The 14,773-nt window shown below is 47.4% G+C and overlaps 3 protein-coding genes and 1 long non-coding RNA gene across 7 annotated transcripts in view; 2 read left to right on the forward strand and 2 right to left on the reverse strand.

The window, feature by feature from the left end:
* LOC146222060 (transmembrane protein 272) overlaps positions 1-749 on the reverse strand; it is a 3,009-nt gene extending 2,260 nt beyond the window's left edge. Inside the window, exons 1-2 of the mRNA XM_084691384.1 lie at positions 198-749; positions 1-36 (exon numbers count right to left, since the gene is read on the reverse strand). The exon at positions 1-36 is cut by the window's left edge and continues 197 nt beyond it. The gene's annotated coding sequence lies outside the window, so the exon portion shown is untranslated. The remainder of the gene's footprint in view (positions 37-197) is intronic.
* Positions 750-802: 53 nt separating this feature from the next.
* LOC146222061 (calpain-5) lies at positions 803-10,293 on the reverse strand. 3 transcript variants are annotated; one of them, XM_084691382.1, is made up of 14 exons: positions 10,179-10,293; positions 8,890-9,207; positions 8,231-8,396; positions 6,226-6,357; positions 5,686-5,897; positions 5,056-5,248; positions 3,876-4,105; positions 3,606-3,683; positions 2,889-3,351; positions 2,619-2,741; positions 2,310-2,506; positions 1,859-1,977; positions 1,508-1,638; positions 803-1,417 (listed from the first exon to the last, which is right to left on the reverse strand). In XM_084691382.1, exons 3-14 carry the CDS (start codon positions 8,393-8,395, stop codon positions 1,241-1,243), a joined length of 2,220 nt encoding a protein of 739 aa, XP_084547508.1. In that variant the 5' UTR covers position 8,396; positions 8,890-9,207; positions 10,179-10,293; the 3' UTR covers positions 803-1,240. The 3 variants fall into 3 exon arrangements, with proteins under 3 accessions (XP_084547508.1, XP_084547507.1, XP_084547506.1); XM_084691381.1 differs by having other exon boundaries at positions 10,092-10,193; XM_084691380.1 differs by lacking the exons at positions 8,890-9,207; positions 10,179-10,293 and having other exon boundaries at positions 8,231-8,407.
* On the forward strand, positions 2,300-9,262 carry LOC146222062 (uncharacterized). 2 transcript variants are annotated; one of them, XR_014746733.1, is made up of 5 exons: positions 2,300-3,385; positions 5,652-6,404; positions 6,521-6,617; positions 8,878-8,953; positions 9,131-9,262. It is a non-coding gene; the product is annotated as an uncharacterized LOC146222062 (long non-coding RNA). The 2 variants fall into 2 exon arrangements; XR_014746734.1 differs by having other exon boundaries at positions 6,537-6,617.
* Positions 10,294-11,275: 982 nt separating the features above from the next.
* On the forward strand, positions 11,276-14,118 carry cnpy4 (canopy FGF signaling regulator 4). The gene is made up of 6 exons (XM_084691383.1): positions 11,276-11,426; positions 11,624-11,750; positions 12,106-12,202; positions 12,444-12,566; positions 12,879-12,996; positions 13,377-14,118. The coding sequence occupies exons 1-6, from the start codon at positions 11,342-11,344 to the stop codon at positions 13,487-13,489; spliced, it is 663 nt and encodes a 220-aa protein (XP_084547509.1). The 5' UTR covers positions 11,276-11,341; the 3' UTR covers positions 13,490-14,118.
* The last annotated feature ends 655 nt before the right edge of the window (positions 14,119-14,773 follow it).

Consider the following 14,773-nt stretch of genomic DNA (forward strand, 5'->3'; position numbering starts at 1 on the left):
ACGGTCCTTGTATCCCCAAATAACTGCAAATGGTAACTGGAAATGTACAAAACATTGGCAACGTGGCAAATTTTAAAAACGTATTTTTAAAGTTACCAGAATGTCACACATCACACATGGAAACCCAACTAATGATATGCATGTGGTTTCTTCAACCTTTAACTGAACTGGTTGACATGGTGGGTGCTGATACTAACCTGTAGAGTCACACCCTGATTTGTTTCACCAGTTGGTTTGTCTCCACCCGGGCGTTCCCGGGTTCCCCTGTTGTCATGGTATTTAACTTCTGTTCTCTGTTCTGGCACTTGCCAGCATAGACATATATACATGTCTATGCTTGCCAGATCTCTTGTACTTCACAGTCGTTTCCAGCATTCCCTGTAACTAGTTATTCCAGTTTCTTGTTTTTCTGTCTTCACGGTTGTAATCTCTGCCTTTTTAGTCTCCCGACCACGGACCTGCCTGCCCCAGTGGACCTCTGCCATTCGGCCCCGATACCGACCTCTGACCTCCCACCGTCCAACGAGCCTGCCTGACCCAGTGGACCTCTGTCTTGCTTCCTTGTTGCCAACCTTTGCTTGCCCGTGGACTACGACATTGATTGATGCGATCAAAAGGGACCTAAAGAGAGACAACATAATTGATCAGATTTAGCTCATGTTGTCAAACAAGATTCTCTACCTGTGGTCAAGTGTTCCAAGAACTAAGATTTTGAAAGGCATTTTTTGCAGGTTCTAAAGATGACAGGATTCCTATTCCAGAATGCAATGCGGCAATGGGGTAACTAAAGATACTCATTGCATATTTTCAATTTAACAATAATTTTATTGTTACATTTACAAAAGGACTACATTTCTAAGTGGAAATGTACAAAACCTTGGCAACATGGCAATATCTCCAGCTAATATATTTGTACAATATCAATAGTGTTAACAAAGCTGATATGTAAATAATACGCCTAATAATGTAAAAAATACAAAATAACGGGCACAAAATCGACACATTTAACTCTTCATTCACTAAAGGGTGGTTCAGGGTTCATTTGTAAACAATAGCATTATTAATGTCATTAATACAGTCATTAATAGGCAATTTATGTTAAAGTGTTATTCAATATATTTATTCTATATACTGTATTATGTCCATCATTTTCTGTCTTAAATTAATCTTCAATTTATTCCAGTGGTGACAGCAGTTTTCACAATCCAGTGAAGTGAGAAGGATTTAAGTGAGCTGTCAGTCACAAGTCTGTGAGGTATTCACTGGACGAAGTCTCCACGTAGACGCAACCCCGAGAGCCTGGCTGTGATTGGCCACCACGCAAGTCAATCACTCTGCTCCTCCCTCTCTCACTATCGCTCGTCTGAAGACGGGCTCCGCCCAGGAAACAGTCCCACACCATCCCTCTGCTCCATAACTGTACACCCACATACACACAACAAATGATTTTGTCAGCAACTAAACCTAAAAAAAATGTCTTGCTCACACGAGGGTGGGTGTGTCTAACCTCAATAGAGATGTGTGTGTCAGGGTATCTTCTGTAGAAGATAGCCCTCAGATTGAACTCTGGGCTCCCATTCTCCTTAAACACACATGTCTTGACGGTGTCGTCCTCACAGCGAATCACAGCGTAGACGTCTGGTAAAGAGAACGACAGCAAGAGGGAGTGAGTGTGTGTGTGCGTGTACCTACCAGTGTGTGTATTTAGTGTACCTGTGTGTGTGGTGTACTTGTATATGTCTGTGTGTACCTGTGTGTTCGTGTATGTTTGTGTACATGTTTGTGTGCGTGTAGTCGTGTGTTTGTGTACGTGTGTGTAACTGCATGTTTGTGTACTTGTGTGTGTATGTGTGTGTACCTGGGTGTTTGGGCTGGCTGAGTCCGGAGGCTCTGCGGAGGTGGACGGTGGTCACTACGGTGGGCTGAGGTAAACAACACTGCCACACCGATGGAGAAGGCAGGTCCTCCTTCAACTCCCTGACAGAGAGAGAGAGAGACAGAGAGAGAGACAAAGAGAGAGAGAGAGACAGAGAGAGAGAGACAGAGAGATATGGCGGCTGTGTTCCAAAAATGTGAACAAAGAATGCCTGGGATTTCTCACATTGCACACATGCTCTTTCTCTTGTTACCTCTGTCTTTCTTCCTCTGCCATACCAGCTGGCACACATGCCATACATACACAGACACACAGCCTTTCTCTTGCACCCACACAGATACACACCCAAAGACATTCACACAACTCCCCCCCCCCCCACCACACAGACACACAGACAGACTCGCCCAGCCTCCCTCCCCCCCTCCACACACACCTTAGGCTGACGTGGGACTGGGAGAAGAGCCGCAGCAGGAAGCGTCCGGTGGGGCCGGGCTGGAAGGTGGTGGGCAGCAGGGCGTAGCGTCCCGGCGCCAGCTGCACGCGCAGCGCCACGCTCCGGGAGTCCATGTAGACGGAGCTGGCCGCCTGCTCCACCACGCACTGCACCCGGCTGCAGCGGTTCACCTCCACCTGGGAGGGGTGGGGGGTAAAGCCGTTGGTGCGGGTTGTCGTTCGTTTATCTTTTGAATCCTCAGAAAGCACGCGCACGCCGTTGTTGTGGTCGCGTCGAGAACTCCCTCACCTTCAGCACCTCGAATCCGATGGGTAGGTTTTCTCCTCCGCCGTCTTTTCTCTGTATCCTCCTGTCCTCCTGCTGCAGACAGATCAGCACCTCTTCCCCCTTCCCGCGCACCTCGAACATGAACTGACGCGGAAAGAGACATCGAGGGAAAGGGGAGAGAGACACGACGAGGGACAGGAAAATGGGCATTGTCAATCTCCTGCTTTTTTTGGGCGCAGACATATGCGTTCAAGAGTTTTTTGTTCGGGTTGTGTTTCAAAAATACCTTACCTGGGGATTGTGCAGAAACGAGTCTGTGTGGTTAATACATCCCCCGCACCTACTCCTCTTATCCAGCTGCTCATCCCAGCCTCCACTCGTCTCCTCCTCTTCTCCCTTCTCCTCCTCCTGACTCTTCGTCTTCTTCCCTCCCTCCTTCGTCTTAGCAACCTCTCCTTCTCCGCCTCCTTTACCTGGCCCTCCCTTCCTCTGCCTCTCCCCGAGTCTCTCCTCTTTCCTGTCCCCCTTCTGCTGGGTCCCCCCAGGCTTGGCCACGATCCTCCCCAGGTCGGGTGCCCTGCGGCTGGGTAGCAGGATGCCCGGAGGCCGGGTCCCAGGGGTGGAGGGGGCCGGGGTCCACTCCCCGAGACGGCGGGCCTCTCTCCAGTGGGAGCAGCGCCACAGGAGGGATCTCTCCACCAGGCGACACACCACCACGTCTGTGAAGTAGCTGCAGAAGTCCTCAAATTCCATCCTGGGGGAGGGGACCGGGGAGGAGGTAAAATCAGGCGAGTCAGCGAACTGGTTCTTCTATGGCTCTCAGGGCAACGCTCTATTCTAACCTACAGTTTGTGTTGATGTAATACGGTTCGGTATCAGTGGTAGTCGTAACATCAGTTCTTCTGTGCAGTAGATATATCAACACAGAGAATCCACTTAGAATTGTCTGAGCTCTATTTTTGTAACACTGGTGATACGTTTGGCACAGATTGTTTGTGTAGTTTTTACCAGAATTCTCCAACATCTCGGACTACAAGTCCCATCTTCTCCTTCTCTCCACGGCTCACCTGCTGCCACAGCAGCGACCTGCAGGGGGCGCAAACAAGCTCAGTTTCACATTTTGATACAGGGAGCTTTCTAAGTACACCTCGAACTGATAAGTGTGTGGTCACTAATTTGAGTAGAGCCTATTTGAACGGAAACACACTTGAGAAACAGACACACTTGACTGAGTAAGATATTCTAGAAACAGCCAGTAACGACCGGCCCCTGACTCACCCTTGGCTCCAGTCGCCTGTCCAGTCAGCGGTTCCCCATGGGTTTCTCATTCGGACCATAAGGAGGCGGGTTGCCCCGCCCTGACCCAGGCTCTGACCCTGGCTCTGACCCAGGCTCTGACCCTGCAGCTTCTCGCTCAGGCGCACCTTCTTCACGGCGGTGATGCCATAGGCGTGGCCACGCACCAGACCACAGTCCAGGACAGACTCCACCTTTTCACCCTCTGCGGGCTGGGGAGAGGGGGGAGAGGGGAGAGAAACAAGAGGAGAGTTAGATACAGAGGTTGTTAAGGAGAGAAGAGAGAGAGAATAACACAGACAGCCAAAACATAAAACAACCCCAGAGATCACAACTTTCAAACACCCTGTAACAGCAAACCCTGTCACCCAGACAACGCCAACTGGTTCTCAAGCCAGGGCCATCGAGAGAGGTCAGAGTCCTGGCCAACAGAGAGAACGTGCCGCAGCGACAAAGACAGAGGCCAGTGTCATTCCTGTCGTGGCGTAGAGGTGACAGTGAAATGCCTGGACAATGGTTCCACACAGCTGCCTGTCTGTCCTCTGCAACCTGGTCGAAAATGGTCTTCTAGGTGACCTCTCCAAGGACCACTGCCACCATAGCTGTCTGCTTGGCCCAGTTCCAAACCATTTATCACCACCTCTACGCTACCGTCCTGCTGCTCCCTGTGCCACTGTTCAGAACAGAACGGCAGGTCATGTTAATGGCTACACATTAAATGTTTGAGCCGGTGTGTCAGCTGTTTATTAGGGCCGTTTAAATCAAACAATGTCCTCTTGAAGGTCGCCTGTCTATTTCTCCGTGATCCAAGTTTCATCTCGATAGCGTTTTATTGGAAGATGCCTAACTTCTCCTTGATGTTTACCATATCCACACTCGAAGCGGACACTATAACTCAGTGTTTATTTGTGCTATACCACCAAACACATGACGGCTCACGAAGACTTTGAGTACTTTAGAACAATTTAATTATATCGTTTGTTATTATTATTTCCTTTATTTCCGTATCTCTCTGTCATGCCCTGCCATGGGACAATGGATGAAACTAGCTAATCTAGCTAATTCCGGTGCATTTACATTTTTACATGTTTATCAATGTACACGGTCCCTTTTCAAATAAAAGCATATTATTCTGACTTCAGCAGGGATATTGTCCATGTACCCGTATGGAGCATGTGATGAGAGCCTGGCGTGCGCTGGCCTTGGCCAGAGTCTGGAAAAGGGTCTTCCTCTGCTCTGGGTGCAGGCCCAGGGCCTCCCGCTCCAGGCTCAGGGGCTCCGACACCCCCCCGGTGAAATCAATGAGGGCCTCTGCCGTGTTGCCCCCCTCCAGGGCCTCGTAGCAGCCGTTCAGTCTGAAGGGGGTGGTGGGGGGAGGAGGGGTGGGGTGGGGTGGGGGTGATGGGGGGAGGAGGAAGGGGGGAAGAGGTGGTGATGGAAGACAGGGGTGGCACAATCTCTGTTTAACTTCTTGAACCATCCCTTTACACATCAGTAACTTATCTTACCCTCAGGGGCTGTATACGTCAGTGTTTGAAAAAAATTAACTAAAAAAAAATGTAATTAAAAAAAATAAGTGCACCAATCCAAGATGGGAACTCGACTCATATATCCTCAGATTTATTACCAAAAAGTGTTCCGTTGACAAGCTGTACTGTCGGCCTCCTGCACTACAGGTTCACACAAATCTGACAAACATAAGATAGGTGACAGCAACCAGATGGAACCTGAGCTTCAACCTATACTCATTGCACACAGGTCAGCGTGTCCCCCCGCCCCATGCGAGTCTTACTTGGCGTAGGCCTTCTCCAGCAGGGCGCTCCAGAACTCGCGTGGGGTGGCCGAGCGACAGAACAGCAGCGTCCCTTCCTCGCTGACCGGCAGGCGGTCGTCCACCACCACGTCCGTCCAGCGGCCAAGACGCCAAAAGCGGAAGTGGAAGATTCCGGCGTACAGGTCGGGACGCTTGGGGTTCCACTCCTGCTCCTGGTGGTCCGGAATCACCTGACACGGTTTATCCAATAGGAGACCAAAGACTGGTGTAAATACAGATCACCTGACACGGTTTATCCAATAGGAGACCAAAGACTGGTGGAGATACAGGGTTTAATGTTTATGGCCAGTATATGTGTTCTGTGATGGTGGCCATGGTTTAATAAATTATAATTGAACTTTTTGGGTCTAAGGGTCTAATCAATTCACTAATTAGAGAAAAGACCATCATTTCTATACATTTAAAATGTGTATTCATGTATTCATTGACAATTCAGGTTCACGAAAACACAAAAAAGTTGAAAAGGAAAAATATGTCGGGTGACTTTAGAATTCTCACCTTCTTCCATAGAGTGGGTTCCGAGGCCAGACAGGAAGTGGCTGCAACCATCCAGCAGTTACCCAGACTGCCTTGGTGCAGGTCCCGGGTGCTTATGCCATCCACGAACAGACGGGGGTCCTTACACAGTTCCTGAGGAGAGACAAGGAGAGAAATATAGAGGATTTGAGCAATTGAAGGTAAAGTGCAATCATTAGATGATTTATGCCACAGTATTCCATTTGTCTTAAATTAACACACGGCAGCAACTTTTTCTGGACTTCTATCCATCTAATCTATCAATTCTGAAATGCAGCCTACGTTTCTGCTAGCCTTGTTTGGGAGCAGTGAGGACGAGACCGATCCTGTCTTCTTGGACCTGTTGATCTTACTCTTGACATTCAGACTATCAGGTAACGGTAGAGTTACTGGCAGATACACTCTCACACACACACTCTCACACACACACACTCTCTCACACACACACACACACACTGGAGTCCAAGCAGACAAACACACACTTCCAGGGGTCAAGCCCTGTACAAATGTAACTCTAGAAAAGTTATGAACTCCATGATATCATGTTGACCTCATGAAGTTGACCCGATTTTGGCTTTGATGGTTATGGATGGGAAGTCATGTGTCCAAGTGTTTAGGTGTTTGTGTGTGTGTGTGTGTGACTACTGAGGGAGGTGACTGACGTCAGCCTATCACTCGACTCCCTGTGACTGGACTCCTAAACTACCTGAGCAGAGCATTTGAAACACAACCCCAGCCGTTTATTGTTACTTAATCATGAACCATCAACAAGGCCCACAAAGGTTCCTTTAGAGTCTGCAAAGTTCCATTTAAGAATCTTTCAGAAAGAACTACTTGCAGTTCCAAACAGAATCTTACAAAACTAAAACAGGTTCAATGTTGAACCCCAGAGTTCTTCTCCGGTTACAAATGGTTTGACACACAGAAATGGGTACAGGTCAGTAGTGTTTGACTGCAGTTCAAGATGTCCTAGGCTGAAATGCCCTGCTGTATATTACTTTGGATAAAAGCATTCGCTAAAGGACTACATAATATTATTATTTCATCCAATGTACTGTAGACTCGAGAGGAGCCAGCTGAGGTGGCTCGGGCATCTGATAAGGATGCCTCCTGGACGCCTCCCTGGTGAGGTGTTCTGGGCACGTCCCACTGGGAAGACCCAGGACACGCTGGAGGGACTATGTCTCTCGGCTGGCCTGGGAACGCCTCGGGGTCCCCCAGGAAGAGCTGGTGGAAGTGGCCGGGTAGAGGGAAGTCTGGGCCTCCCTGCTTAGGTTGCTCCCCCCGCGACCTGACCCCGGGACAAGCGATAGATAACGACGACGACGACAATGTATTGTATAATATAACCCACACTCCAAGCTACAACAACCCTCCGGTCCTAAAAACAGGCTGTAAACATATCCTATTTAAATCAAGTGTTGCTTTTATAGATCCCAGAGCAAACGCACAGTGACACCCTGCCAGGGTCCCAGTCTCAGTCCGCAACACGTGCCACACACACTCTCGGCAGCTAAAGTTGCAGTGACGCCTCTCTTACATTAGAAAGGACTTTAATTAAACCGATCTGGAATACAAACTGCTGAGCGGACTACTAGATTTAGACAAGGGGATGTTTGGGGCGCCCAAAGTCCTGGGAGAGGCCATGAGGTATATTGGTGTGTGTGTGTAGGGTGTGTGTTTGTGTGTGTGTGTGTGTGTGATGGAAATAACTGTCTGTATGTATCTAAATCTGCTCTGACGCTATGTCAATCCTGTGTAAATGCGTGTATGTGTGTGTGTGCAGGAGCATGCGTTTGTGAGTGTACAATGTGTGTGCGTGTGCCTGGAGTGTGCAAGTGATGGAAATGTTCTGTCTATAGTCTGTATCTAAATGCACTCTAGATATCTGTATGTCTTGTTGTCAGTACTGTTGACACTTCCAACCACACCCAGTCCCCCCTTTCTTCACCATGGTGCCTTCCACTGTCATTACTGTCCTTCTCACCTTTGGCCTCTTCCATTTGAGCCCGGGGGGTGGCTCTCGTTTGTAGAAGAGTGACTGGGCGGAGGGGGGGAAGGCGGGGTCCTTGAAGAGCACACCCCTCCTCATGCATGCCCTCTTGAGCTTGTGGTAGCTCTGACCCTGGAAGTCATACACACGCTCCGGCATGCTGAGGACCATGAGCGAGAGAGAGAGAGAGAGAGAGAGAGAGAGAGAGAGAGAGAGAGAGAGAGAGAGAGAGACAGAGAGAGAGAGAGAGAGAGAGAGAGAGAGAGAGAGAGAGAGAGAGAGAGAGAGAGAGAGAGAGAGAGAGAGAGAGAGAGAGAGAGAGAGGAACGTAAAGAGATAGTGGATGGTTAGAACAGTTCCAATGTCAGGGGATGTTAATCAACTATGAATATGCGCAGTCCAGGGGAACAGTGGTTCCAAGCATCCCCAGGGTTAGGGTTAGGGTCGGGGGAATGGGGGTGGGGTAGGGGGGGGGTTGAAAGGGTAACACAGGGAAACACCCACAAAGCACACCCATTATTGTAATAATCCATGAGTTACACATTGATGTTATCAATTCTATAAAAACACCTGCAGAGTTCAAATGAAGCAAACCCAAATGTTTGAATACTTTGTGTGTCTCTGTCCCTTAACTGTAAAAGCCAGCACAATACCTGCTCTGGAAGACCTGTAGGCTTCTCCTCACTCTCCAAGCAGGAAGGAACTCACAGAGCTCCGGTACGTCAAGCTTCCTCTTGATCCAAGAAACGGTTCCTTCTCTTCGGTCTCGTGTCTTTGTTTGTCATATGTTTTATAGGGTCACCTGTTGTCGGGGAGACGCATTGCTGCTTTGGAGTATGTTTAGAGAGCCAGAGGTGTAATCTTCTCTCCTGTTGTCTCCGTCTGTCTTTCCAGTCTCCAAGGCAACCGACATGGGCTCCCAAGCTGTCGCTTGCTTCAGTACTTGACGAGCATTACCGTCCACCAGGTTCCTGTTAAAGGAGGTTGATGTTGTTTTTATACTTGCAAGTTTTTCATTAATCCACCTGGTTAAGAAGTTCTATGATAAAAAAAAAAGAAAAAGCTTTACATAAATAAAGATAAAGATTCAGAAATGTACACGATTTCCTTCCGGTGGAGTGTATATCCATTTGTTGCAACGTTTCAAGGTTCCTCATACTGTAGATGTGTGCTTGTGTGTGTTTGTGTGTGTGAACACCTTGCACTGCCTCATCTCTGTGAGTCTTTTGCCACCGCTCCATATTATGACTTTTTAAAGAGCCTAGCGATAGTGTGTATGTGTTACGCAAGCGTAACCCGCTCCCTGGCTGTCATCCTATACTCAGGGGAAACCTTTTACCTGTGTCCCAGCAGCATGGAGAAGCATGTGTCTGTATGTGACATCAACTGATCTGTGTGTTTGTTTGTGTGTTTGTTTGTGTGTTTGTATGGTTCTGGATATGTGGGAGTGTGTACGTGCATGCGTGTGTGTGTCCACGCGTGTGTGTGCATAACCATGACAGGGTAGAGGAACATCAGTAGACCTGTGTGTGTCTGTTGCTGTTGCTGTAACACTATCCTCTAGACAGACAATAGCTATAAAGAGTATCTCCATGTTATGAGACGTAACATACAATTAGTCACAGCCACAGCGAGTAAAAAAGAAAAAGACTGTTACTTCAGACCTTCTACTTTTTCAGCCACTTTTCACCTCTCCCTCCTTCTGCCTGACTGTGAGTAGGAGAACCACACCGAAAACCAAACACACTCTCGCACACAGATACAAGCAAAACCAACCTGGAAGCACGCAGATAGGGTAACGTGTGTTCCATGTAAAGCAAGCAGCACAAACAGGCATTGCTTGGAGATTTCTTACCTAGCTTACCGACATCAGCTCCTGGTGTGTGTGCGTGTGTATGTGTGTGGGTGTGCGTGTGTGCGCGTGTGTGTACGTCTCTCTTACAGCTGGGTCTGCTCCTCTCATCAGGGTTGGTGTATAGAGTTCTGTCTTGTCCCTGAACCCACTCCTCTTCAGACAGCCTGAAGCTTCTCCCTCTCTCTCTCTCTCTCTCTCTCTCTCTCTCTCTCTCTCTCTCTCTCTCTCTCTCTCTCTCTCTCTCTCTCTCTCTCTCTCTCTCTCACCCCTCCCTCTGCACTGCTCACTCTCCACTGTGGTCTTTCTCCCGCAAGTCCTCATTCATTTATCACTCTCATTTTATCACACTCTCTATCTCTCTCTTTCGCTCTCTCTCTCTCTCTTTCTCTGTCCCTCCCATAGGACAGTTTCTGTTGTCATTAAGCGCGTGCCTACTGACACCTGAGCCCCCCCCCCCCCCCCCCCCCTCACCACCACCACCAATTTAAGTCGTAACCCCTTCAATGCCAGCACAATGACTCATCAATTGATCTAGTCTAGCCAAACTGTTGGCTGCCCTGCATACCTTATTTTGGTCTCATAGACCTGTTTTTTTTTTTGTAGGGGGGGACTACAAAAGCAAACTGAAACAAAATGTTAAAAATACTTGTTCATTGGCAGCTAGATGAAATGTCCTGTCATCTGTCGTTGCTAATTATAAACCACACCTTTCCTTATCAATCCGTTAGCCTTTAATCGCTTCACTCTACCTCTCAGTATATTCTAACAATCTTCCTGTCCCATACCAAACTGTCAGCAGAGGCGCTAACACCTGCAACCCACTTTGGTTTAGTAATTACATTTAATCTATAAATATCACTGGGTCCCAGGAAGAAAAAAAACATTTTAAAATCCGAAAGCTCACGTTGAAATAGTTAGCGTGGCTGTAAATAGAGTTTGTTATAAAAAAATAAATATATATATATATATAGCAAAAACAAAATGCATTTGTAAAATTCAACTCAGAATAGTTGTACTTTCGATACTCTGTCCTATCTCTTTGAAGAAGAAAAAACCCTTTAAATATGATCAAGGTTGTCTGTGATTGACCAGGAGTCCTTAATCAGTTAAACATGATCTACCGTTATGCCTTTTGGGAAATATCAACCACCCTACAGCGCAAGTGCAAACTTAGTTTACACTTTTCCAACTATGCCGATGTGGCTTCTGTAAAGGGCTTTTGAAGCAGAAGAGAAAGGGAAATAATAGAAATGACAGTTATCCTTTTGTCTTTTCTTTGGTTCTGCAGCTTTGTTTTGGCAGAAGAGAATGAGAGGTTGCCAAATAAATGTGAAGGTGAGATTAATGACTCGATTTTGGACATTTTGCGGCTATCGTATGAGTCGGTCTAGCATGCTAAGTTAGGAAGCTAACTAGATTTGCATATGTCTTTATTATGATAACCAGAACTTTTTTCTGCATTGAAAATCTATGATCTAGTCAATTCATTATTTGACTCGAATTGATCTGTGCGTCCGTGTTTATCTGAGCAGTGTGTAAATTCCTGACGGTGGAGCTGCAGGCTTCCCTAGAGAAAAGCGGCCGCTCCAAGGAAGTCCTGGAGCTTGGGGAAGTGCTGGACACCGGGAAACGTAGGCGCAAAATCAAATACAACACCTCGTAAGTCACCGACACTGGCTGGAAGGGGACCCTGTGTTCATTGTGCCGCTTAGTCCACTTTTGCCGATCAGTTTGCTGGCCGTTGCAGCATGAAGGAGACGTGGGACTCAGAAGGGGTGTTGCAGCATCGTTTGGGTTTGTATTTTTTTCTGGAAAATCCAGAAGTCTGTGTCTTTCTAGAGTTTGTCAGAACCTGGGCACTGACCAGTGGACAGTTGTGTGACATGCCTTTCACCTTTTTATTATTGAGAATATTTTCAGGTTGTATTAGGCAGTGGAGGAGGATGTGTTCTTTGCATGTATACAGGGACTTGATAGTGAGTCTGTCTCTCTGTGTGTGTGTGTGTGTTCCCAGAGAGACTCGTCTGACCGAGGCGGTAGACAACATCTGTGAGGGCATCCTGCAGTACAGCGTCCACGCCGAGAGACCTGGCAGCCTGCGATACGCCAAAGTACACACACACACACACACACACACACATACACACACACACTCCTCGGGGGTCAAATCCCGGTCTCCCTCCCTCGAAGCCCAACCAGAATGACATCCCCGTGTGTCCGAGGGCAGCATGTAGCCTTTACATCCTACATCTGGGCAGACTCCGCCCCTGAACGTGGTTCCAAACCACCTCAGGTCTGCACCTGCTAACGAGCGGTGCACCTGTGTGTGTGTGTGTGTGTGTGGGCGTGTAGGGCACCAGTCAGACCATGTCAACCCTGAAGAACCTGGTGAACAAGGGTGTGAAGGTGGAGCTGGGGCTTCCCTATGAGCTCTGGGACGAGCCCTCTGTGGAGGTGTCGGACATGAAGAAGCAGGTGGGTGTGCTTCTTAATGTGTGTGTGTGTGTGTGTGCAAAAGTACATGCAAATATACTATTTTTTGGCATATCTGTGTGCATGCGTTGAAAGTATTTTGTGTGTGGGAGGGGGGGGGGGGTTAGATGGGTGAGCGGTAAGGGAATCGGGCTATTAACCAGAAGGTTGCCAGTTCGATTCCTGGCCGTGCCACTCTACTTGCCTCGGGGGGAATGTCCCTGTACTTACTGTAAGTCGCTCTGGATAAGAGTGACTGTTAAATGACAATGTAAATGTTATGTGTGTGTGTTTGACTACTTTTCTGCATCCCAGTGTGAGACCATGCTGGAGCAGTTTGAGGAGGTGGTCGAGGACTGGTACTTCCACCACCAGGAAGAAAGACTGGAACGCTTTCTGTGTGAAAACTACGTGCTCAACGACTCTGAGCAAGGTTATACACACACACACACACATTGTACAACTTTCCCTTGGGGGATCCATACAATACGTCCTCCTACCACACCTCTGCACATGAGCTCTTAATGAATAGACCATCAGACTTAACTCACACATGCAAGAACTCAAACATTGGTCACTCTTTCTTCTTAATCCATTCTCTCTCTCTCTCTCTCTCTCTCTCTCTCTCTCTCTCTCTCTCTCTCTCTCTCTCTCTCTGTCTGTCTGTCTGTCTGTCTGTCTGTCTGTCTGTCTGTCTGTCTGTCTGTCTGTCTCTCTCTCTCTCTCTCTCTCTCTCTCTCTCTCTGTCTCTCTCTCTCTCTCTCTCTCTCTCTCTCTCTCTCTCTCTCTTCCTCCTCCATCTGTCTCTTTTAGACTGTCTGAAGGAGGTGTGGAAGGGGGATATGGGTATGAAGGGAACAGGTGGAGAGGCAAAGAGTGAGGGAGGAGGAGACGGGGGGAACACACATGATGCTGGAGAACTGTGAAACCATCCAAAATGGTCGACAAACGCTCCTGCAACAGAACTGAACTACACAGCACGACGAGGTCTTTGGAACGGGAAACATCTACAACACTACATCCTGTAGCAACAATATGCCTTCCATTTGATGGATTATAGCTTCAATCGTCAGCCTATCCTGCCACTTGGAGACCCGCAAGAGCGTACCAAGTCTTCCAGAATGTTTCATGCTTTCAGACAACACAGCACGATGACTGTGGCCTTGTGACACGAGGCCATCTAGTGGTGAATGTGTGCTGCTGCATCTAATTACAGAATGACTTCACATAGACATTTGTCATAGTCATTGTTACATACACTCCTGATGTTTCAGGACGGTGCCTTATAAATATCAGTGTTATTGTTTGATGTCAGTCAGGATTTCCCTCCAAATCTATGCCATAATACTTTGCCCAGCAGACATTTTGCTGCAAGGTCAAGGAAGAAGCGTGAGTAATATGGTTAATGAAATCTACCTGTTTTTATATATTGGCAGTAACTGTTTTGATTTTTATCTTTTATTGTACAGTACATATTTTAACCTGAACGATGGTTTCCAAAAATGCAATATGTACATTTTTTATGTTAAATAAACTCAGCTTTTGTTACACTAAATCAAGCAACATGTCTGAACATTTAACATGTAACATAAAATGATGGTAGCTTGTTAATGGGGGTATTGAGTAAGTCTAGTTCTGTGGAAGTGTTCTTGAGTAGTTTTTGAGTGCAGATGTAATTGATATTGTGTGCAACACTGCCTCTCCGTGGCTGAGTCAGAACACTGCACTTCAGTCAAGCAGTAATTAGCTGATTAATTATTGCCCTCTCTGTAATAGTTCACTGTAATGGGACAAAATAGTTTGTTGTTGTGGCCCCCAAAGGTGGTCCTGGTCTTGGTCATCTTCCATTAGTTTTGTGGGATGATGAGTGCAGCAAGCATGTTGGCACCAATGCAGGCTTTCTTGTCTACCAGTGGCAAGTTGCTCAACTCACCTTTAGGCTAAACTATTCTCCGATCAGCAGATATTTTTCTGTATGCTCCCTGTCTGCACATGAACTCAAATGAGCCACAGACAAAGTGAGATATTCCTGCAGTATATCAGTATATCCTTTGTTAAAGAGTCAGGTTAACTACATTTCACTTTCACTTCAACAGAAAAGAGATGAGTTTTTGTGGTCTGTTTCCTGAAGACTTACCGTACTGTTATATGTTTTGGCCGTGAGAGATGGCAGGTTGCCTCCACAGTCTTCCTTCGGTGGCGCTGGTCTG

This window comes from Hypomesus nipponensis, chromosome 25 (genome assembly GCF_054491055.1).
Source record: "Hypomesus nipponensis isolate SF chromosome 25, ASM5449105v1, whole genome shotgun sequence".
NCBI classification, from domain to species: Eukaryota; Metazoa; Chordata; class Actinopteri; order Osmeriformes; family Osmeridae; genus Hypomesus; species Hypomesus nipponensis.

Excerpts from the sequence above, each read along its gene's own strand:
- cnpy4 (XM_084691383.1), top strand. The coding sequence starts at position 11,342 with ATGACAGTTATCCTTTTGTCTTTTCTTTGGTTCTGCAGCTTTGTTTTG. Across the intron at positions 11,751-12,105 it reads AAAATCAAATACAACACCTC|AGAGACTCGTCTGACCGAGG; the intron begins GTAAGTCACCGA and ends GTGTGTTCCCAG. Across the intron at positions 12,997-13,376 it reads GCTCAACGACTCTGAGCAAG|ACTGTCTGAAGGAGGTGTGG; the intron begins GTTATACACACA and ends TGTCTCTTTTAG.
- LOC146222061 (XM_084691380.1), bottom strand. The coding sequence starts at position 8,407 with ATGGTCCTCAGCATGCCGGAGCGTGTGTATGACTTCCAGGGTCAGAGC. Across the intron at positions 6,358-8,230 it reads TCAAATGGAAGAGGCCAAAG|GAACTGTGTAAGGACCCCCG; the intron begins GTGAGAAGGACA and ends GTCTCTCCTCAG. Across the intron at positions 1,418-1,507 it reads ACACACACATCTCTATTGAG|TTATGGAGCAGAGGGATGGT; the intron begins GTTAGACACACC and ends GTGGGTGTACAG.